Genomic DNA, 22,732 nt, shown 5'->3' on the forward strand with positions numbered 1-22,732 from the left:
CCTCCTCCAGAGCCTTCAGAGGGAACCCGGCCCTACCAAAACCTTGATATCGGACTTTTGGCTCCCAGAACTACCAGAATTAACTTCTGTGGTTTGAAGGCCCCCAGTTTGCGATACTTTGTTACAGAAGGCCCCAAGAAACGAACATCAAGGCTGGTGAGAGAAATACTGGGTAAACGTCCATGGCTCCATAAATGTCAAATCTGAAAGCAGAGAAGGGCTATTGTGCCCCAGGTCTGCCAAAGGTGCCTACTACAAGGTGTCACAGGGCAAACACCCCGTGTAACGTAAGCTATATAGTTTACCTAGTAGCTTTGCAAAGGGGAAAATGTCATCCCTGAATGACAGGAAGCACTGAGAGGGCAGAAGTCTTATCTGTCTTGCTCACTATTCTATCTTGACTATCTAGAATGGAGAGCCCGCACATTGTAGAAGCGCAGGAAATATTTGTGAAATGAAACAGTACATGTTGGGTGTCAGTCACTTTCATGTGCCGTCCAGCACGTGACACAGGACTTCACATATAAATGACAGCTGAAGAAATGACGTGGGGTGACCCGCCTAGAGGTGGGTATGTGTAGCCCTCTCCACATGAGGGAAGATGAACCCCCAACCAACCTGGAAAACACCTAGACGTCCTGAGCAGTCAGGAGTCCCACCCCTGGGACAGCCACCACCGAACAAAGAAGGATATGGGTGGAGAAATCCTGTTTTTACTTTTTTGAGTGCTACCCAAGACTCCTTATGTGCCCCCTCTTCCCTCAACTCTTAACCAGGTACAGATTCCCAGCTGACGCCTACCAAGCCTGCTCCGGCCTCCAATGAAACGGAAAGTCAGGACTTGGAGTGGTTAGAGCAGTGAGAGAGCAGCTGGGGTGGCGTTGAAGGGGAGGACCCGGGGCGGGGTAGGATGTGCAGGGGAGAAGCCCCAGGGAGGGAGAGCCAGTGACTATCTGGATCAGAAGGTTGGGATACTTGGTTCTGAGAATAGCTCCCTTGGCGTGCGGGGAGCTCCACAGTCTGTAGGACAGGTCAGAGTGGGAGAGAAGGCAGGAGGTAAGGAAGTCAGTTCCATTGGGTGCCTGGGCTCCAGAAACTCCCAGGGGAACACAATGCACCAGTAACCAGAAAATTCAACATTGCTGGGTTCCAGTGAGTGTGTGGCAGTGAGAAATGCAGGGATGACAGCACACTTCCTAAAGAGGCAGAATGATACTCGTAGAAACGACCATGGGCTTTGGAGTCTGAAACATCTGAGATAAGGGCCAGCTCTGAGTCAAACAGCACATGAGAGGGAGCTTCTCCGCGTAGATGTAACCCAGCTGATAAATGATAGGATTAGATCATCACCACTTTGCAGCCCCTAATAAACTGATGGCGCTAGACCTCAAACATCAATGGCTGCTAACGAGAGAGAGAGAGAGAGAGAGAGAGAGAGAGAGAGAGAGAGAATATGACCTGTGTCTGTTGATGGAGAAATAGAACTCTATCTAATGTAGTCTTGCCAGAATATATGAATGAATGAATGAATGAATGAGCAAAAGAATGAACAGGTGTGCATTATTGTATGTGGAGAGAGAGAGACCCTGGATCTGATCAAGTGTCATCCACATACAATTACCAATTTACAGGAACTACAGAGGCCAGAGGAACATGTCAAACCACTCCTAGGAAATGCCTTGGTAAAATCCAGACAATGGAAAACTTCACAGGTCAAACTACCCAACTTCTTCAGTTTGGAGGGAGATGGAGGGAGAACCCAGAGATTGTAAGAGACTTAAAAGGCATCTCAATCAATCACAATGTAAGGACCATATTTACATTCTGTCTCATACCACTGCCAAAAAAAAAAAAAAGGTAACATTTATGATATGTATGAAATAACTGGAAATTTGAACAATGAATACGCATATTTACTAATGTTAAGGAATTATTGTTCTTAAAAGATTAGGTATGATAATGCCATTGTGATTGTGTTTTTTAAAATCCCTACTTGGCCGACCCAGAGGCCCAGGTGGTTGGAGCGCCATGCTCCTAATGCCAAGGTGACCGGTTAGATTCCCACATGGGCCAGTGAGCTGCGCCCTCTACAGCTAAGATTGTGAATAGCCGCTCTCCCTGGAGCTGTGCTTCAGAGAGCAACAGGAAGTTGGCGTGTGCTGCCATGGGCTACCTTGTGCTGCCATGAGCGACTGGAGGCTAGCGTGAGTGGCTGGAGGCCAGCGTGAGTGGCCGGCAGCCAGCATGAGCGGCCATGGCTGCTGTGTGCTGCCAAGGGCTGCTGTGTGCTGCCATGGGCTAGCAAGGCTCATAACACCAGCGTGGGCCAGGGAGCTGTGTCCCACACAACAAAATTGAGAAACAATGGCTTGAACCAGAGTGGGGTATGGGGCAGAGGAAGGGGGCGGAATCCCTTCTCATTTAGAACCATATACTGAAAACTTTATGAATGAAATGGTACAATGTCTGGAAATACTTCAAATATTGCAGGAGAACAGAAAGCGAATTGGTGGGGAAGGACCATAGATGATGAGTGTTGGGTCTTGGTGATGGGTACATGGGAGTTCATTATACTTTCTGTCTAATCCCGTTACTTTTTAAATTCTCTCCAATGAAAGTATTTTATAAATTCCAGCTCTGTTACTAGCTCTGTGGCTCCAGAGGACTCACCCTTTCTAGATTTGGAAGCTCTTTATTTGAAAACAGGCCCATTAATGTAAGAGAGACTAACACGATGTCTGGCACATGGTAGGGTCTGCAATGCCCTCAGCCACTAGCCACTGAGCAAGTCTGGGGCTGTGGAAAGAACCATGAGGCTCTGAATATGAAGTGAGGTGTCTCAATCAAACAGAAAGATAAAGGGGGGCTCCTTCTCTCTCATATGTGTACTGCTCTGGCAACCAAATTCTAACCCGGAAGCCACAGCCCCATTCAGGCGCTTTTACTCTCACTTGAAGAACCAGGTAGAGGTACAGACGCCTGACTTGTTCCCCAGTCAGTGACAGCCTACAGGAAGCCACGGAATGAGCGGTGGGTGCCTCAAGGTCACCTGGGACAGTGCCAAGAGCCCTGGACTGAGTTCCAGTCTCAGCCACCTCACCTGACCCTGCTCTAGGGCCTCAACTGCCTCATGTGTAAAGACAGGAAGTAATTGACCTTTATACTCCCCCTCACCCCCCCACTGCCACAACTCTTTCTTCAAACAGAAGCTTTGACAAGAGCCAAATGCATAAATAAAAACAAGCAGCTCAGGCTGAAGCAGGAAGGGGGCAGGAGCGCTAAGAATTCAGACCCAGATTCTTGGGATTTCCCTTGGAAAACCACTAAGTTAGGTCATTTGTATGTCCCCTTCCTGGGCCGAGGCACAGACTTTTATCCTGGTTCTAAAATCCTCAGATCAGATCCCTGAACTGGGGGAAGGAGGAGGGCAAAGAGACCCAGAGGCCCACCTGAGGGTCACTGGGGACACTTGGGGCCTGCCAGTCTCTTTCGGGCTAAGCTGGGGGATTAAGAGTTGGCGTTCCATCTTCTCAGGTTCCCAGTCTGATCTGCCACTGGTGGCAAAGGAGAGCTGGGTACAAGTGCCCAGTCTCTGAGCAGGAAGCCTAGTCCCAGGGAGAAGGCAAGCGCCCAAAGGGACAGAAGGGACAGATCAGTGCTAAGATGGAACATGGCACTCCAAGCTTTGGGGAGCAGCCACCACCCCTGGAGCAGGTGACAGGGACAAGCTGCCGTTTGGAGCCTGCAAGGGACCCACAGCATTGGAATGTTCAGGCCCCTGAAGGCCATGGGTGACAGGAAAAATTTTCCACATCGGAGCTGCAGTGCCTGGTGTTCCTAAGTAGGCCAACAGCTCGGCCCCTCCTCCCCCCGTCCCTCCCTCCCGGTCTCATTGGTTCTCTGGGCTCACAGGCTGCACACACATCCAACAAATTCCAGCTGCAGAAATTAATCCGTGGCCCCATGGCCCTTGCTTTGACGGCCCCATCAGTCAGCTCCAAGAGTCACGGGCTCGGAGTCGGGGAGAGGCTGCTCAAAGTCACCTTGAACACTAATACGAAGCACACACGGGCCCTGACCCAAACTCCCCTGAGCCCGCTCTTCAGAGAGTGCACACAACGGCCCCGCATCATCGTTCTGGAACCTTCTCTATCATCCTCAGGTTTCTGGACCGGTTTTTCATTCTGTTCCTTGGGAGTCTATCCTTATCCATCTCACAGAGGCAGTGTGTATCAGCAAGAACACTGGCCACGGGTCAAATCCCACTCCGCTATTTCTAGCCGTGAGGCCCAGGCTATATCCCTGAACCGCTCTGGTCCTCAGTTTCCTAATCTGTAAAGTAGAGATAATAGGACCTGCCCTAGTGACCTGACACAATTATTGAAAGAAATTCATAAACTTAAAAGCAGGGGTCCTAGTAAGGACACTGTCTCAAATTGAAGGTGCAGGGTGTCGGACAGTGAGGGCCAAATCCCTTTCCAGACCTCGGCCACAGTTTCCTCAATGTGACGTAAGAGGATGCTTGCAAAGGTCCCCAGGTTTTCCAGCAGCACTAATCTTCCCACTCCTCCCCAGGACAGATCAGCGCCAGGCTATCCTATGCCCTGAGCTCAAGACTCTGACCCTCATACACAGATGGGTATAAGAAGATACAAACCCAGACTAACAAATCGGGGCAGAACCCAATCAGCCAAGAAAATCGGAAAGGACACTCAAGCCAAGAACAACAAACACTTCTGGATGAGGACATGGGGAGTGCCAGCCACAGTCCTGTGCAGAAGGTACAGGAGAAGCTCTACGTTGGGACAGATATGGGCACAAATCTCAGCTATACCACACACTAGTTATTGGACTGTGGACAGGTTGCTCTGAGCCTTAGTTTTCACATCTATAAAATGGAGATAGTGATAAATACAGTTTTACGTGGATCAGACAAAATTATATAGGAGAGGTCCCTGGCTTATTAATAAGAGCTCAGTGAACAGTAGCCAATGCTATTACTTATATTCAAAGGAGCTACCCCACAGGGAAGCGATTCGTATTAGGCAAACAGCAGGCAGTCTCGAGCATAGTTCCCCATGGCCTCTAGTGTGATCAAGATTTTGATTTTAGAGCACTAGCTTTCTAAGAAAAGGAAAATAAAACAAATCAATGAGATGGGCGTTCCTCTTAAAAAGAAAACACCTGAGGACATCATGGAACCTGCCCACTCCGACACCCTGCTCCCTTGGGGCTTATGAGCCTCAGCTCTCCTGGCCTCACACACCTTTCCCTCCTTGCATTTCTATCTGTTCTGCCAGTTGGATGCCTCCCCTACCTGGTCTGTCCAACCTTGACTTCTCTCCTGAGCTCAAATTCAATGTGGTCAGAAGTGAACTCATCTACACCCTCCCACATACACGTCTACTTTTCCTCTAGGGTTCTGTTACAAGCATCATCTTCTCCCAATTGCTGAAATTCAAACCTACATTTGAATCTGATGTGCCATCTATTGTCTGGGCAACTTGCAAGTCATTTCTCTCCAGGCCTCAGTTTTTTCCACCTGTGAAATGGGAAAGCAAGACTACAAGAGTTCCAAGAACTCTTTCAGAGTGTAAAAATTTTTAAGTCTACGACTTTAAACCAACTTAAGGTCTGGGGACAAGTCAGCTACCGTTGATTTCTAAGGAGTAATGCTATATAGTCTTTTCCCTAAACACAGCCCATCAAGGGCAGAGCCTAGGTATCAGGAGTCTCCTTAACCAGACACAACACAGACACCTACTAAATCTGTGAGTGAAAAAAGAATGGAGGAGGGTTAGGGTTAAGCTTAGGGTTAGGCTACTAAGGCATAAAGCAAAAGCACGGGCTTTGGAAACACCTATTGCTTAACTCCACTGCTCACAAGCTGTGTGGCTTGTTCTCTCCTGAGCCTCAGATGCCCCAGCTGGAAAAGCGAACAATAACAATTTATATGATTATTGGTGAGGACAAAATGAGATTATATGATAAACATCCAGTAAACGATAGGTGGTTATTACTATAATTGGATGAAAAAATGAATACCGAATGAGGTATTCTTCATGTGCCATGAAGATTTTTCAAGAAAAGGGGCCAAAGGAAGCATCCGTTGGCTGAGGTAGCCTCATTAGCGAGAACTACAAAAAAAGATAATATTCAAGACCCCACAGCCGTGGGCCATCCCAATCCTCAGTGACATAATATGAACAATGAGTCACTTTATGGATACATTTTTTCTGAGGATTTAAATCATCTTCACGGCAAGTAGAATTATCTCTTCCCCAGTCTTCCTATGCCCCAACTCCCAACCCAGGGCTGTGAAAATATCCCAGTCTCTTTAAGTGAACTATCCAGGATAGAGAGCCTGTGGGGGAAACAGATTTGAGCATCCATAAACAGACCCACACAAATGCAGTCAACTGATTTATCACAAAGACAACAGTTCAGTGCCATTGGGCGAGGGTGCTCTTTCAATAATGGTACTGGATCAACTGGATAGTCATACAGGAAAAGAAAGGACCTTGACCCCTACCTCATACCAAATACAAAAATCAATTCCAGGTGAATGACAGATACAAATGTGAGAGTTCAAACAATAAAGTTTTTGAGAAAAATACACGAACACCTTCGTGACCTTGGAGTATGCAAAAATGTCTTAAACAAGACACAGAAAGAACTAATGAACCAAGATGACCTAAATGGTCTATGTTAAAATAAAGAACTTCTGTTTACTCAAAGACACATTTAAGAGTATGAAAAGGCGAGGTGGCCAGATGGCTCAGTTGGTGAGAGTGCGAGCTCTGAATAACAGGGTTGTCGGTTCAATTCCCGCATGGGATGATGGGCTTTGCCCGCTGCAATTAAACGGTGACTGGACTTGGAGCTGAGCTGTGCCCTCCACAACTAGACTGAAGGACAACGACTTGACTGGAAGCTGATGGGCCCTGGAGAAACATACTGTTCCCGAATAAAATTACTTTTGAAAAAAAGAGTATGAAAAGGCAACCCACAAAGTTAGGGGAAGATTCTGGAATGTGTACTCATATGTAGAATATAGAAAGAATCTTTATGTTATGGGCTAAATTGTGTCCCCAAAAATCCATATGTTCAAATTTTAACCCCCAATAAACTCAATATGTAACCATATTTGGAGATAAGGTCTTTAAAGAGGTAATTAAGTTAAAATGAGTTCTTTGGAGTGGGCCCTAATCCAATAAGCCTGCTATACTCTCAAGAGGAGATAGAACACAGATACAGAGGGAAGACCATGTGAATACATGAAGAAAAGATGGCAATCTACAAGCCAAGGAGAGAGACCTTAGAAGAAACCAACCAAGCTGACACAATGATCTTTGACTTCCAGCTCCAGAATTATGAAAAAATAAATTTCTGTTGTTTAAATCATCCAGCCTATGGTACTCTGTGATGTGGCCCTAGCAAACTAATACATCTTACAGTCAAAAAGAGGCAATCCTTTAAAATAATGGAGAAAAGACCTGAGCAGACATTTCACAAAGGGGACATCCAAATAGTAAATAAACAATGAAATTGGAGCTCAATTTCATTCGTCATTAGAGAAACGCAAACTAAAACCACAGTGAGATTCAACTGTACTCCCACCAGCATGGAAGCATGACTAAAATGAAAAGGACAAAAACACCAACTCTGGGTGAGGATGTGAAGCGATCAGAACGAGAACCCCTCTGAACAATTATTTGACAGTATCTACAAAAACTGAACATATATATGCATTTTCTGTGACCCAAGCAATTCCACTCTTAAGTATGTGTCCAACGGAAATGCATCCATCTGTTCACCAGAAATCATGTTCTAGAGTGTTCGTAGCATGTACTATACATATAGTCCTAAACTGACAGTTTCTCAAGCGCCCAGTAATAATAGAATGAATAAATTGTGAATAGTCACAAAGTGCAAAACTATATAGCAATGAAAATAAATCATTTACAAGTACACACAACAATATGGATGAATCTCGTAAACACAAAGTTGAGTGAAAGAAGCTGAAACCGAAAGGGGACACCCTGTATGATTCCATTAACACACAGTATGCAAACCGGTAAAATTCATTCACACTATTAGAAGTCAAGATGACAGTGGAGAGTAGTGGCTGGATGAGAATACAAGGTGGGGCTGTTGCTGGTGATTACTCTGGTTTGTTCAATTTGTTAAAATTAATCAAGCTGTATGGTTACCACGTGTGCACTTTTCTTTCTATGTGTATATTATATATACTTCAATAAAAAGTTTTTATATTCAGTGTACGGCATCCTAAAAATGGAAAGTGCCTTTTCTTTTTTTAAAGGCAGGGAGATAGTGATAGAGTCTAGATGCCTGTCTTCCCAGCAGGCAGGTAAATAGGGCTGATAGAGAAAGGTCTGGTTTTAGGACATTAGAGAAGAATCTGTACCGAGTTTCCAAAAAAATGAGACCTACCCCAAAATACGCCCCAGGTAAGATCGTCAGCGAGGTGGACACATTTAGTACGTTATGACGATGTTCCAAAAGAAGATGACATGACTGTATTTGAATAAACGTAGATTGTTGTACATGAAAAAATAAGATATCCCGTTAAAATATGCCCTAATGTGTCTTTTGGAGCAAAAATTAATATGAGACCCAGTCTTATTTTTGAGGAAATACAGTGTAAGACCCGGTCTTATTTTTTGGGAAACACAGTAGCCCAAGTTGTGGCCTGAATAGCGAGCTGGCTGTTGCACCAGCCACCTTCTCAAACAGTCGCCTCCCAAGATACAGGGCCTGGGGAGGGGGCAGGATGACAGAGGCTGAGACCCCACACTAACTGGGGGGTTGGTGCAGCCTCCCGCATACACTGCCCTCCAAAGCAGAACTCCCATCATGGCAACCCTGGAGCATTACTCCCTCCCACTCTCAGAGCACGTGCTCGAGGCTGGGGTGTGCCAAGCCTCTCAGGAGGACCCTGGGCTGAAGATGGAAGCCTGGAGCTGCTGGTTCCCCACCTTTGCCACCACATGGGAGAAGCTTACCCGAGAATGAAGCAGAAAGAGGAAGCGAAAAAGGGAAGCAGAAAGGAAAAGTATGAGTCAACTTGAGATCTTCTAGGCGCACCTACATCTAGATGTACCTGGAAATCACCCCTTGGACTTATTATGTAAGCCAATGAATTCTGTTTTGCTTAGGCCAGCTTGAGTTCCATTTGTCACTCATGTCACTATAACGAAGGTGCCCTGTGCCGCTCTCCGGAAGCCTGTGTGCACTCTCAGAGACTAAAACGGGCGTAATAATACCCCAGGCTAACCACAATGACAGGCAGCCCTCCCAGCGTCAGTGCTCGCTATACCTTCACAAAGGACTTTAATATTCACCAGGCCCTGCGATCACCACAGAAATGCCGAGGGAGAGACAGTGCAGGTCCTGCTGCTCCTGCTCTTTGCCATCCTAGACTTTCCGAGAGCTGGCAAGGATACTGGGACCATCTAATCGCTCCCATGACGAGAAGAATGAAGCTCGAGGAAAGAAGAGGTGGCTTGGATGCAACCGAAGCCCAATAAAACTACTGAGGCTTTGAAATTTCCTCAAAAGGGCCACGAGCAACATTATTAAGACTGTGATGTTGCCTGAACCCCACTCCTGAGAATCCGGTTTAATCTTTGCTCATAAAAAGACTCTCATTCCTTCCATGTCCTTCCATTATAATAAATAATAATGAGGCTCATTCATGGAGTACCCACCATCCAGCATAATTCAAAGCATTCATCATTCTAATAGGCTCCTTCTTTGAGGTGGATTCTGCTATTAGTTCCATTTTGCAGATGAGGAGATTGAGGCTTAAGGAGGTTAAGTAGTTTGCCCAAAATCACTCATGTAGCTAGCAGAGTCGGGCCTCAAGCTAAAGTTGTTTACCAGCAAAGGCTGGGACTAGGTTGAGGCATCAGAGCAAGTTGCCTGGTCCAAGACTAGATTTATGGAGTCCATCATCCCATCTGCCCACTGGCGGAAAGTTTGCTCCTTTCTGCTTTTTCACTTCCTTCAGCATTTCTGGAATCCAGTTTAAAAAAAAAAAAAATCTATCTCCTGAGCAAGTCTTTACCAATTAACTGAGATCCTTCTGTCATCAGCACTATCCCCTTACAGTCAATCGGTCCACCCTTCTGAGTATCTGTTAACACACTTTTGGGCCAATTATTCAAGCTGGATTATCTGACACACCCACCAGTCAGCTGTCTTCATTCTCCACACAGCCACCAGAGTCGGCTTTTATAAAACTTAAATCAGATCACACTACTTCACACCCACTAGGATCGCTGTCATCAAAAAGACAGACAATAACAAGTGTTGGCGAGGATGTGGAGAAATTGGAACCCTCATACATTGCTAATGGGAATGTAAAATGGCACAGCTGTTTTGAAAAACAGTCTGGCAGTTCCTCAGGAGGTTAAATACCAGAGGTGCCAAAAAAATGGATACAAGTGGACACTTTGGTCAATGTTGCTCAAGCAGTAGTTCGCCCGTAATCAGAAGTGTCTGGACGCTGATGGGAACTACTTTGAGCACCTTTTGTAATTGCGGAAGTCAAATATGACTTGTATTCATCTTTTGTTATTGGTACATGTTGAGTATTACAATTTTAATAGTCTTCCTTTCTTAAAATGTGTATACTTTTTTTTTTTTGGCACTCTCTGTATAATGAACGTATGACCTAGCAATTCTACTCCTCACTATATACCCAAGAGAAATAAAAATGTATGACCAGGGCCGGCCCGGTGGCTCAGGTGGTTAGAGCTCCATGCCCTAACTCTGAAGGCTGCCGGTTCGATTCCCACATGGGCCAGTGGGCTGTCAAACACCAGGCTGCCAGTTCAATCCCTGAGTCCGACAAGGGATGGTGGGCTGCACCCCCTGCAACTAGCAAGGCAACTGGACCTGGAGCTGAGCTGCGCCCTCCACAACTAAGATTGAAAGGACAACAACTTGACTTGGAAAAAAAAAGTCCTGAAAGTACACACTGTTCCCCAATAAAGTCCTGTTCCCCTTCCCCAATAAAAAAAAAAAAAATCTTTAAAAAAAAAGTTGTAAAAAAAAAATGTATGCCCACACAAAACTGTACATGAATATTCATAGCATTACTCATAATTGCTAAGAAGGAGAAACAACCAAAATGTCCATCAACTGACGAATGGATAAAACGTGGTCTATCCATAAAATGGGATACTATTCAGCGATAAACAGGAATGAAACGCTGACACATGCTTCAACATGGATGAACCTAGAAAATGTGATGCTGAGTGAAAGAAGCCAGACACAAAGGACCACATGTTACATGATTCCAGTTACTTGAAATGTCCAGAATAGGCAAATCCAGAGGCAAAAAAGCAGATCAGTTGTTGCCAGGGGATAGAGGCAGAGGGGAATTTAGAGGTACAGGGTTTATTTTGGGGGTAATAGAAATGTTCTGGAATGAGATGGTGGTGATGATTGCACAACATTGTGAATATATTAAAAACACTAAAAAGGCCAAATGGTGAATTTTATGGTATATGCATTTTAACTCAATTTTTTAAAAAATGTTTAAACCCACCCTTCCCAAAGGAAAATCATCAGATTACCCCCTTCACGGCACTTTAAAACTCCCAATGACTTCCCATCACACTAAGAGTCAAACCCAAATTCTCTACCAGAGCCTATCAGGCCCCACGAGAACCTGGTCATGTGACCTCCCCTCTATCCTACTACTTTCCCCCTCACTCATTCCACTCCTCCCACACCTCCTGAACTTTGCCCTTGCTCATCCCACAATCTGGAATGTTCTTCCCCACAGCCAGCTTTTCACCAGTCAGATCTCTACTCAAATGTCCTCAACCCCTCTCCCTACTGAGGCCCTCCCCTGAGCACCCCACCTAAAATACAGCTCCACCACACTCCATCTCATGGCCCTGCTTTATTTCTTCCTGGCTCTCAACACCCTCCAGAAAGATACATATTTTTAAAAACTGTTTATTTCTTTGTTGCCTGTCACTCTAACCAAGAGAGCAGGAATCTTGTCTGTCATGTTCACAGCTCTGAACTTGCCTGCCACGTAGGTGCTACCTGAGAAACTCTTCTGGAAAGAATGGATTTACCAAAAGACTTCCAATAAAATCTGAAATGCCGCCTGCTACCTGATCAGAAGCCTGGAGCACTGAGGGAGCAGCCAGGCTCTGCAGGTGGTTCAGACAGCTAGCTAATCAGCATTTGCAGGCCACTCAGTGGCCAGCCCCACCCTAGACCTGCCTAGAACCCTGAGGAAGCAGGAAGAATGAATGATCCCTCCCCTGGAAAGTCTGAAAGTCTTTCAGGGGTCACAAGGCACACAGCGTGTACCCAGCAACCCACAAACAAATGCAAAGGAGAGATCTAAGATTGCATCGCTGACACCCAAGCTGGAGGCTAGGATCCAAACTGCCCTGGCAAATACTCTCGGCTCCAGCTTCTTAGGACTTTGTGACCTGACCTATTCTCTACAATGACATGGTTGCAGCTCAGACCTGCCCCTGCCTCCACCCCCCAGGGCCTTTCTTTTCAGAGGCAGTGAAAAATCTAATCAGGCAGGTGGAATAGGCCTTCTCCTCCTCCTTCCTGCTTCAGCATCTCTGAGCCACACACCCAGCAAACAACTTACCCACTAAGAGTTTGACATCTCGGACTGTGAAGTCAGGAGCAGGCATCCTGGAAAATGAGGAGCACAGACGTTTGGTGAGAAGCCAGAAACAATGGACTTAGACCCAACTCCGGGGGCCGGGGGCCATTTTTCCAAGAGGGTTCCCTCGCTCTCAGTTTGAGAACCCAACGTGAGCTAACCCAGAGGAACAGTGACAGACCACCTGGTGCTTCAAGGGAGTGTCACCACTGAACCCCTTCCTCACCCCAATGGGCAAACCAAACCCCGACCCTCTCCCCAACACCTGAACTTAGCACTGCTACAGTAAAGAGAGGAGACATCCAGTGTCCACCCGCTTTTCCAGGGAAGACGGAAGTGTGGTGTCAAACATAAGGGCCAGGGCCAGGCATTCAAACACCTGTTTCTTTTAGGGTGGGGAGCTCTTTTTGTGTCTCTCCCTCTAGAAAACACTCTCCGTAATGAGTTGTATGGAGGGTGGGAGGGACCCCTTTAAGTTCAGAGGGAAATAAAAGACATCCATCACACCAACTCCAAGAATATGTAACACAGCTATAATGACTGTGGTGACATTCATTATTAATTAACATCGATGCTGAAGGTTTAATTTCTACCCATAGGAATGAGACTCCTGAGCAACTCTGGCAGTAGATGCTGGAGAAGGCAGCAGGCGGAGATGACACCCTCAGCCTCCTCCCCACCCCTGCCCGAGGGGTGGAAACCTGTTCTTCCAGCCTGCCTCCCAGATGTCTCCCCCACCTGGAGCTCTGACAGATCACTAAGAGAACAGAAAGCAAACAAGACCCAGTGCAGAGGCAGGGGCTGGCTGGGGCAGGCTGAGAAAGGAGGTAACATGGGAGCTTAGCATCCTAGGAACCACACCCTGCACAGAAAAAGGACCAATTTCCTACAAGTGGGAGTCTGAGTAGAAAATATACCCAGGTGTCCGGCCTCTGGCCAATCCCTTCCCAGCCCAGGCCCTCCATCAGTTTCCTGATATTTTGGGGGGAGCACAATTCTCTTTAGGAAGTCACTGCACATAACTGGGGTGGGTCAGGGGGGAAAAATCAACACTGTTTAAGCACCTTACATCCTGTCTGCCCAAATTCTCTGAAAAATACCAATCTTTGGAGAGTCTTTCCCCTTTTGTCATGCCTTGAATAACAAGATACTATCCGCCAGATAATAAGATCCTTCTCAGGGATGAGAGGTGAGGAAAAGCATGGAAGAAATCCATCCCAAGCTATAAACTGTGTTAAGTAGGGAGACAGGGGGAAAAGCTATTAGTTTCAGCAACTTACTTAATTCCCAGTCCATCCTTTTCTCGAAATATCAGGGGAACCCTGAGCGCTTCTCTCTGCACATACTCATAGTTGAAATCTGTTTGGATATTGGAATTAAACAAGTTCGTTAAGTCATGAAGGAGCAAATGAATCACGATCAATTGATTAGGGGAAGAAAAATGATGAAGGAAGGGGAAGGGATGATGCTAGATGCAGGCACCAGCTCCAGGGCAAAAGCTCCCTGGAAAATGACAGGGAAATGGATTAGGCAAAGCCCAAGAGAAGCCATGCCAACTATCAGCTCTTCTGCCTACTCTGTCATTCCCAGCATGCCCCACGGGTCAGAACTTGTCAATGAACAGCCAGCCCAAGGCTGGCAAGGGTTGGGGAGGAAAACTCATGAAAGAGCCCCACACAGTAAGAGCCCCAGTTAGTGCTGGGAAACAGGGACAGACAGAAACGCACATCCAGGCTGAACTCGGAAAGTAAAGGGACTGCAAAATTGAAGAATGCCACCTGGGAGGATCTGAAGGCCCAGAGAGGAGGCTGGGAGAGGATTCTCATTGTAGCCGAACATCAGGGAAGATCTTATTGTAATATCCTGCACAGTGAAGGGGAGGGGGGAAAAGCCTGTTTCCCTGGAAACTGTGTATTTGGTGCCAAAATAACTAGGGAACTGGGCACAGCTTTGTTGTCTTAATACTGAAATTCTGCTGCAGCCATTGCAATACTTGCTCCAACTGGATAACCGACAGGGATGCTCCGCTCCCCAGGGGAAGGCTGGGCAAAGGGGACACCGTGAGACCCTAAAAAAATTCACAGCGTAGTTTTCCGTCTGGGGTTTGTCTAGTGTAGGCCACAAAATCCTAACCCTAAATATGGAGGTAAAGGAGGCTGAGATAAACCCTCACATCCCCAAACCCTCAGGTACCAGAAGCGATCTGCAGGAGCGGGCGCAAGGCCTCCCTGGCTGGTCAGAAGGGAGACAGAAGAGCTCTCAGGCCACCGAAGCCCCTGCCCCAGGCACATTTCACTGGGGGAGTTTGGAGGGGGAGGAGGCCAAGGCAGCTCAGCTCAGAGGAGAGGGAGAGAACAAAACCAGAGCTGGGGAAAGCCCTGACCTTAGCAGCTCAGATCCCCAGGGGCTCACAGTGAATGGGGATTCCTAAGGATCTAAAGGCAGAGAAGTTTAAGAAGCTTCTATGTGGAATCCAAGCTAAGGGCTCCTTCTGTTTCTCAGCTCCTCCCTCGAATTTTGGGGCCAGATCAGAATTAACTACCAAAATCCTAAGGCCCTCTCCTTTGAAAGGAGCCTGGACAGAAGATTTAAGGAATTTCCCTTGTTGGAACCCTCACCCCCTCCACACACACCCAAAGCCCACCCCCGGGGTTCAGCTTCAACTTCCTCCTCTGAGATCCTGGGCTGAGAAGCCTCACAAATGACTAGGAAGAGTCTGCATATTGTTTTCTCATAGGATCTGCCCACTGACTGCCACCAGAAGAAAGGAGAGGAATTAAAATCCCATTTGTGCTAAGGAAATTTAAATGCAGTTGAGAATGTCCCCTGGACTGTGCAACCATGCTCTTAAGACCAGGCAGGCTAAAAGAAATTTCTTCTTCCCTCCCCCCACAACTACCCCCTACCACTGAAGCCCAGCGCCCCAGGAAACAGTGGCCACAAAAGAGAAACTTCAAAAATGCAAAGCCTGGATGGTCTCTCCTTGGGGCTAACCCCACAGCCCAGCCACTCAACCGGAACCTGGAAGCAAGAGGCGCTTCCCGGTTATCAGCTCCCTGAGGAATGGAAGGGTTTTCCACGGGGGGTGGGGAAGAACACAAAATCGAAAAGAATATAAAGAAAACTCCAATATCTGAGGGAAAATATGAACTTATAAACCTCAGAAGGGCAAAAGGAGATGCATAGGTAGGCAGAGCACCTCCAAAACCCCAACCCCACAGGCAGAACCAGGGGCCACGCAGGACCTCTGGAGGCCTCAGACCCAAGCCAGAGCATCACCCCAATGTCCGGAGGACACACACACACACACCCCTTCCTAGTACCAGGGCCAGGGAAAAATTTGGGCCCTGAAGGTCTCAGGCTGGGGTGGCACCCTAAAAACCTAGAGGCTTTCTCAACTTCTGCTCTAAACTGGCAGGGTCCACAAGAGGGACAGAGCTCTCAAGGTCTCAGGCCTGGTAAGAGACCCCATGTCCCAGAGGAGTACCCCAAGTCTTTGCTTCAAAGTACCAGAGGACAAGGAACCCCGCTTTAAGCTTGAGGGAGTACCCCTTATCCCCAGTCTCCACTTCAAACTGTCAGGGCTGCAGGGCTAGAGGCCTCAGGCTTAACTAGGGGCTATCGCCAACAACTCGGAGCTCACCCAGACCCTGTTCCAATCTGGCACAGCCAACCAGGTGATGGGGTTCCACAGACCCCAGGCCTGAGGAGGCCAGTCACTCAGTGCACCCCAGGCGCCCCCAGTGCCAGCTCCTAACCGGCAGGGCACGAAATAACACGGGGTTTGGGAGGCTTCAGGCCCGGGGGTCCCTCACTTCAATGCCCCACGGGGTACCCCAGTCGGCTACAGCCAGGCAGCGCACCTCATGCAGCGCAAGGAGCTGGGCTGGCTCCGGGAGGGGTAGAACGCCGCGCAACGGCCCTCCCTCCGTCTGCCCGTCAGTCCCCAGATCCCTCTGTCCGCTGTACCCCTGGCTCTGACCACCCTGAGTCTGGTGGTGGGAGCGGGACGGGCCTAGGCCCACGCCCAGCCCCGGTTCCCGCCTGCCCTCCTCCCTCGCCACCCCACCCACCCCCCCAACCCCCCTCCAGTGCTCGGCTTCGTTTCGTCACCGGATCCCCTGGAATGGGGGACGCGGGCGCGAAATACGAACCCAGCCACCGGCAGCTCCCTCCCCACGTGCGCTCGGCCCGTGGAGTATAGGGCAGCCCGAGGAGGGGGCGACTCACCTTTGCCCTCCATGGCGTGCACGAAATCCCCCTGGTACAGCTGGCTGCGCAGCTTCTCCTCCAGACTGAAGCCGCGGACGCTAACTATCTCCTCCACGTCCGACAGGTCCTCGTTCTCGTCGTATCTCTGGCGGTCAATCGGACGCTGCGAGGACCCAAACCAGATAGCCCGGGACGTTATTGGGGGAACTGAGGGTTGCCTCTCACCCTTGGGCCCAGCTCGAACAGGTGCAGAAGCTGCGCGCCCCCTGCACCCCACCACTGTGACCTGAGCAACTTTGCGCAAATGCCAAAGATGCTGAAAATGGGGATAACGAGAGGGGTCCGCACCCCCAGGATCTGCCTGCGCCCTATACAGGGCACTCCCCTCCTGAGTCTTTGGAGGCCATGAAAGGGACATCGGGGGGCTTTCCCTTGCCTCCACCCCCGAGAGGTGTTGAGTTTTTCCCACTCGGCCGGGAACCTGGTTATGTAACCCGCGAAGGGGGCTCCGCGGACAAGCTGGCGGGGCATTTGTAGGCCCCGGCAGGAGCCGCCGCAGCTCTCGGCTCGGCGGTAACAGCAGCCCTGGCGGCCGCGGCGGCAGAGCCGGGAAGCCGGAACCGGAGGCCGGCGGCATTTCTAAGACTGGAGCTGCCCCCGACCTACCGGGGAAGCTGGAAAGCTGAAATGGAAGGGCTGAGACCCCAGCCGCCCCCGCCGACCGCCCGCCAGTGTAAGAAGAAGAGGTGGGAGGGGGGGTTCGGGGCGTGGGAGGGGGAGAGGCAGACCGCCCGCCACAAAGCTCCCATCCGAGACCCCAAAACGCACCAGCAGCTGCCTCATCTCCCCACGAGCGCGCGCGCACACTCACTTCCTAAGGAGACTCCCCCGCCACTCCCCGCATCCCCTGCCTCCTCCCTCCACCGCCCAGCGCTCGGCCCCGCAGCCCCCCAGATTCCGGGTGAGCCCCGAGACCGCTCAGCCCCCTTCCAAGCCTTTCCCGGCTACCACCTCCCCACTTAAGTGTCTGAGACTCTGAGCCTCACAAGGGACTGAGGAGTAAGCTGCTGGCTTCCTTTTGCATGCAATTTATTATATTTTTTTCCGGCCCTCTTGAAAAATACAGAAAAGGAAAGAACAGGCAGCAAGAAACAACAAAAAAAATAGATCTATCATATACCAGATACAGATTTGGAAAAAAAAAAAAAAAGCTACACACCAATCTTCTTCCAGAGTCTTTCTCTGCCTCCATTTTTTTAGGAGAGTTCACCAATTAATTGTCAACACTCCTGCCCCCTGCATTTTGGCGGAGGGGGGAAGGAGAGAAGACCAAAGAAAACAAACCAAAAAAATAAATAAATAAAGCAAGCCAGAGCCGAGATCTACAAAGTTTTGCACCAACACTTAAGCAGATCCGTTTGCAAAGTCCTAGGAAACCATTTTCAGCAGTTGTGGGGGGGAGGCGTCGACGTCATAATCCCCGGAACGTAAACATTGTTGCCGACCGCGCTCAGAGCCCGCGGCCCGGCTAGTGGGGGGTGGGGGGGGCACTCGGCCCGGGACCGGGGTGGGGGCGGGGGCGGCGGCCGGAGGAGGTGTGGGGCGGGGAGGGCGCCCGGGAGGCACCGGGCGCCGTTAGCGCCCTGGCATCGCTGTTTTGTTGTTGGGTCACGAGTGCGCCTCTGCACGCAGGCGCCGCCGCCGCCCGGGAGTTGTGTGCAGAGCTGACTTTTGGAGGGCTGAGTTGCAGGCAGCGGGCGCATCCCGGAGATGGCGGGGCAGGGAGAGGGAAGGAGGAGGGGGTGGGGAGGAAGGTGCAGATTTGCACGGCTGGCCTCAGCGGGAGGCGCGGAAATGCAAGCCGAGCATGCTGGCGTGAAAGCCCCGGGGTTTGGCACCCCCAGAAAACGACCCTCCTGCTCAATCCCTGTCCCTATGGCCCACAGACCCCACGAGCTACTGCTCTTCCTCTTCCTTCAGCCACCTCACCCATTACCTACGGGGCCCACCCAAATTCAAAGCATTTTGTATATATATATTTTTTCTTTACTGCTGCATGTCTTTTCTTTTTCTTTTCTTTTTTTTTTTTTTTCCAGGGGGCGATCCTCCCAGATTCCCATATGCGGACCTACCGTAGGGAGGAGGGATTTGGGGGCTCAGGAAGAAATTAGCGTAGCTCCATTCCTGTATGGACTGCTTAACTTTTAAACTCCGGGACTCAAAGATATGGATACACACACACACACACACACACATACACACACACACAAGTACAGGAAATACAGCCAGACCACAGACTTCAGATCCGAGCTGACCGGAAGACGTTGCCTTTCATTCATTCATTCTGCCCGCGTCTGTGGAGTCCTGTGCTAAGCGATGAGCCCTGGAACAGAAGTTGGACATTTTTTAAAGGTCTCTGCTCGCCAAGAGGAGGAAATAGATGCTTAAGAGTGAAATACCGAGAGAATTGGATCTGGCGCCTCCTAACGCAGCTGGCAAACAGGCGGAGGGTAAGCCCTTATCGGCGGTTAATAAGAGAAAAGTGGGCAGAAAGATGCCAGGCGCTCATGGACGGGACGTGGGGAACTCTGGGCGCCCCATGATTACTCCTATAGGGCTTCCTGGTGGAGGTATGGGCACCCTGTGTACATACATGGAGTAGCTCTGGGTATGTTTCCCTGTCCACATACTTAATTCACTGTGACCATTCCCCAAAACGAATCCTCAATGTGTTGGCTTGTAATTCCATCACGAACAATCAGGTCGACTTTGGTTGTGAGAAAAGCCGGCCCTGACATTCCTGTAGCCCAGCTAGGCCTGATCTTGGGTGTAAAGATCACAGTGAGATGACATGGCACTGGGACTACAATAAAGGAAGGTTATAGCAGGCTTTTTCTTTTCATTTTATTTCTGCCATTAACCCTGTGGGATAGTTGGAGCACGCCATTGTGCAGCTAGGGAAACTGAGGCTCATAGAAGCTATGAATCTGGATGATTGCACTGCCCTCATGTTGTCCCCACATCAACACGGCAATCAGACAGATATGCGGAGAGGAAGTGGCTTCCCCATCAGAGATTAGATGTGAACCATCAGCTACGTATTGGTCACCCAATGAGACACCTTCCCCCACTCACCTTAAAGTTTCCTGTCCTGTCTTTTTGTCTTCTCCCTGCACCTTCACCAAAGACTACTCTTACAAGTTTGTTTTCATCCAAGTCCACGAGCTGGCAAACCTCAAAAACTATTTTGAGGAACCAGGGACCATTTTATTCATTTCTCTCTCACAAGAACCCTTTAAGGGAAATAATCTCGTTATTCCTCATTTTGCAAACGAGGAAACTACAACTCAGAAAGGCAAAGCTTATAAGGTGGGTTGCTGGGGCTCAAACCAGAGCCTGGTTAGGATATTATATGCTTCTTTTTCAGATACTGACCATATTTACTTTTCCCACATAATTAAATAAACATGTTCAAAGGAGGACGCATGGCCCGGGAGGGTCCTGGAAAGTGACTTAAGTGGGATAAAGGAAAACTGTGAAATAAATGCTTAATCTTAATTTTTTCCTCCTAGAGACCCTTCTCTTTCCTCATGTGGCCTCATGGTGCCCCCAAAAGCTGGTGTCAAGAAAATACCTGATGACAGCCACCTTAGGGTAAAACAGTTAAGTCTATATATCACTCCGATGGGGAGTTCCTGGCCTGTCACAGTGGGAAGGGGTAGAGTAGTCACCTAATTTAATCCCCTCTCTTTACAAACCTCAAGGAAACCACAGACCAGAGAGAAGAATGGGCCAGCCAGGGTTTGTTCCCCTCTGACTCCCCCAGAATGCCTACCCTGCCGCCTGGTCCTAAGTGGTCACTCAATAAATGTTGGGCCCTTGATGGATCACCTTCCCCAGCGATATTTGCATTTTCCCTTTATCAGTAATTGGCAGATGAAAGGCTTTGTCCTCCTGTTGAAAGAATTCCAGGCATTTGCTCAAAGTGGGGGAGGAGGTTATTTTGGGCCAAAGGGGGAAGGGCCAAGACCCTAGAGCTCTTGGTGTTGGCTAATTGTCCCAGAGGAGCAGGCAGTAGGTGAGAAAGGGAAGGGAAGGTTAAGGTAATTCTCCAAGAGAGCTACTTTTTCTTGCAGGAAGAAAGACCAGGGCAGCTGTATTGGAAACATCATCATAATGACTTTCTGGACCCTCCTGCTCTTTCTTACAAAAGGCCCAGTCAAATCCTGACTGTGTTAGTCCCTTTCATTCATTTCTTCATTCACCAAAGGTTGATTGAGCAGCTCTGTGCTTTAAGACAGTCTAAAATAGGGGTGTCCAAACTTTTTTCAACGTTTTTCACCAAGGGCCATATGCGGTAAAATACACAAACAGCCGGGCCATTCACTCGAGGTGAAGTACGTATTGCCTCACCTGGTTTATTTAAGTAAACTAAATATATTTTTGGAATTTGCTACGGGCCAATTAACAATGGATCATGGGCCGCAGTTGGCCCGCGGGTCGCAATTTGGACACCCCTGGTCTAGAAGAACCTGCTCAGATTGTAGACATACTCCAGGCTGGACAGGGAGTGGACCACTGGCTTCCCAAGGGGGTTAGGATGGGCTGATACTGGATGGAACACTCAGACTTCAGGATTTTCAAACTGTTAGGAACTGAAGCTATTGCAATATTTTTAGATAATGACAATAGCTGCTGGATTTTGAGAGCTTACTATGAGCAAAGACACTCACCATCATTATGTCTGAATCCTCATCCAAGTTCTATGAAGGAGGATGGTCTGTCATGTCCCACTTTTAGACTGAGGCTCAAAGAGAAGTCAGGTTACCTGCCCAAAATTTATAGCTGTGAAATAATAGCAAAGACAGGACTTGAACCCAGTGCTTGTAGGGATCCAGAGCCCCCAGGCTTTTACCACAATGCCTCCCTGCATGTCCCTAGAACATGACGGAAATGTTCTCTGTCTGCGCTGCCTAATACAGGAGCCTCTAGCCATATGTGGCTATTGAGCAGTTGAAAGGTGGGTAGTGGGTTTAAGGAACTGAATGTTAAATTTTACTTAATTGTAATTACATTTAAATAGCTCTATGTAACTAGCGTCTATCTGATTGGACAGTGCAACCTTAGAGTGTTTTCCAGAATTTGCCATAACTCACCTACCGGGCTATATATACCTCACGGTCTGATTTGGCACAAGGTCCCCAGAATCAACCTTCTGGAAATATATGTGGAATGAAGGAAGAAAAATGAAGTATTGTAATGATGAGGTGAGGGAACGGGGTCGGACAGCTGCACAGGTTTCCCAGAAGGAGCCATCTGGGACAATGTGAATGTTTGCAGTGTTAGCCCTTCCACCACTCACTGCGAGTGCCTGCCAAGGGCATGGCACTGTAGGCATCCGGTGATGCCAGCTGGATAAAAGATTGTCCCAGCTGCCCAGGTCCTGTCTGACAAACTCCTCAAGGACAGGTAAGTGGTGACGGGGCAGGAAGCCTTACAAATGGATAACTACTTCCTGCTATATGTCTGTCCCGCTGATAGACGCAAATACAAAGATGCAATCTATTGTAGCCTTGTTTGCAACAGAAAACTATGGACAACGATCTAAAAGTTAGGGAACTGATTAAATAATTCTTGGACCATTTGTCTGCCCAATGAAATGCTATTAAGTCATTGAAAAAATAAGGTAGCTCTATATGTACTGATGTGGAATGATTTCATATCCTTAAAACAAAGCAAGGTGAAGAATACTAATTCCAAAATTGTGCTGACCACTTATGTTAAACAAGGGGATATATCGATATCTACATATGTATTTTTATATGCATAGAATTTTCATGGAAA

General features: G+C 48.4%; 1 protein-coding gene and 1 long non-coding RNA gene across 10 annotated transcripts in view; one reads left to right on the top strand and one right to left on the bottom strand.

Annotated features, from left to right (window-relative positions):
• The window catches only part of KDM2B (lysine demethylase 2B), a 131,561-nt gene that overhangs the window by 92,538 nt on the left and 16,291 nt on the right, over positions 1–22,732 (bottom strand). For 3 of the 8 annotated variants that reach the window (XM_074321539.1, XM_074321537.1, XM_074321538.1), the window contains 5 exons: positions 21,622–21,733; positions 19,204–19,271; positions 16,907–17,051; positions 13,957–14,035; positions 12,659–12,705 (listed from right to left, as the gene is read on the bottom strand). In XM_074321539.1, the coding sequence (XP_074177640.1) occupies positions 12,659–12,705; positions 13,957–14,035; positions 16,907–17,051; positions 19,204–19,227 (295 nt within the window). In that variant the 5' untranslated portion in view covers positions 19,228–19,271; positions 21,622–21,733. Of the gene's footprint in view, positions 1–12,658; positions 12,706–13,956; positions 14,036–16,906; positions 17,052–17,716; positions 17,782–18,107; positions 18,993–19,203; positions 19,272–21,621; positions 21,734–22,732 lie in introns of those variants that run through there. The other 5 variants (XM_074321536.1, XM_074321535.1, XM_074321542.1 and 2 more) reach the window with 3 other exon arrangements.
• LOC109448557 (uncharacterized) lies at positions 17,058–21,976 on the top strand. 2 transcript variants are annotated; one of them, XR_012492702.1, is made up of 4 exons: positions 17,058–17,621; positions 18,985–19,398; positions 20,461–20,550; positions 21,025–21,976. It is a non-coding gene; the product is annotated as an uncharacterized LOC109448557 (long non-coding RNA). The 2 variants fall into 2 exon arrangements; XR_012492703.1 differs by having other exon boundaries at positions 20,461–20,542.

Source organism: Rhinolophus sinicus, linkage group LG16 (assembly GCF_036562045.2).
Source record: "Rhinolophus sinicus isolate RSC01 linkage group LG16, ASM3656204v1, whole genome shotgun sequence".
NCBI classification, from domain to species: Eukaryota; Metazoa; Chordata; class Mammalia; order Chiroptera; family Rhinolophidae; genus Rhinolophus; species Rhinolophus sinicus.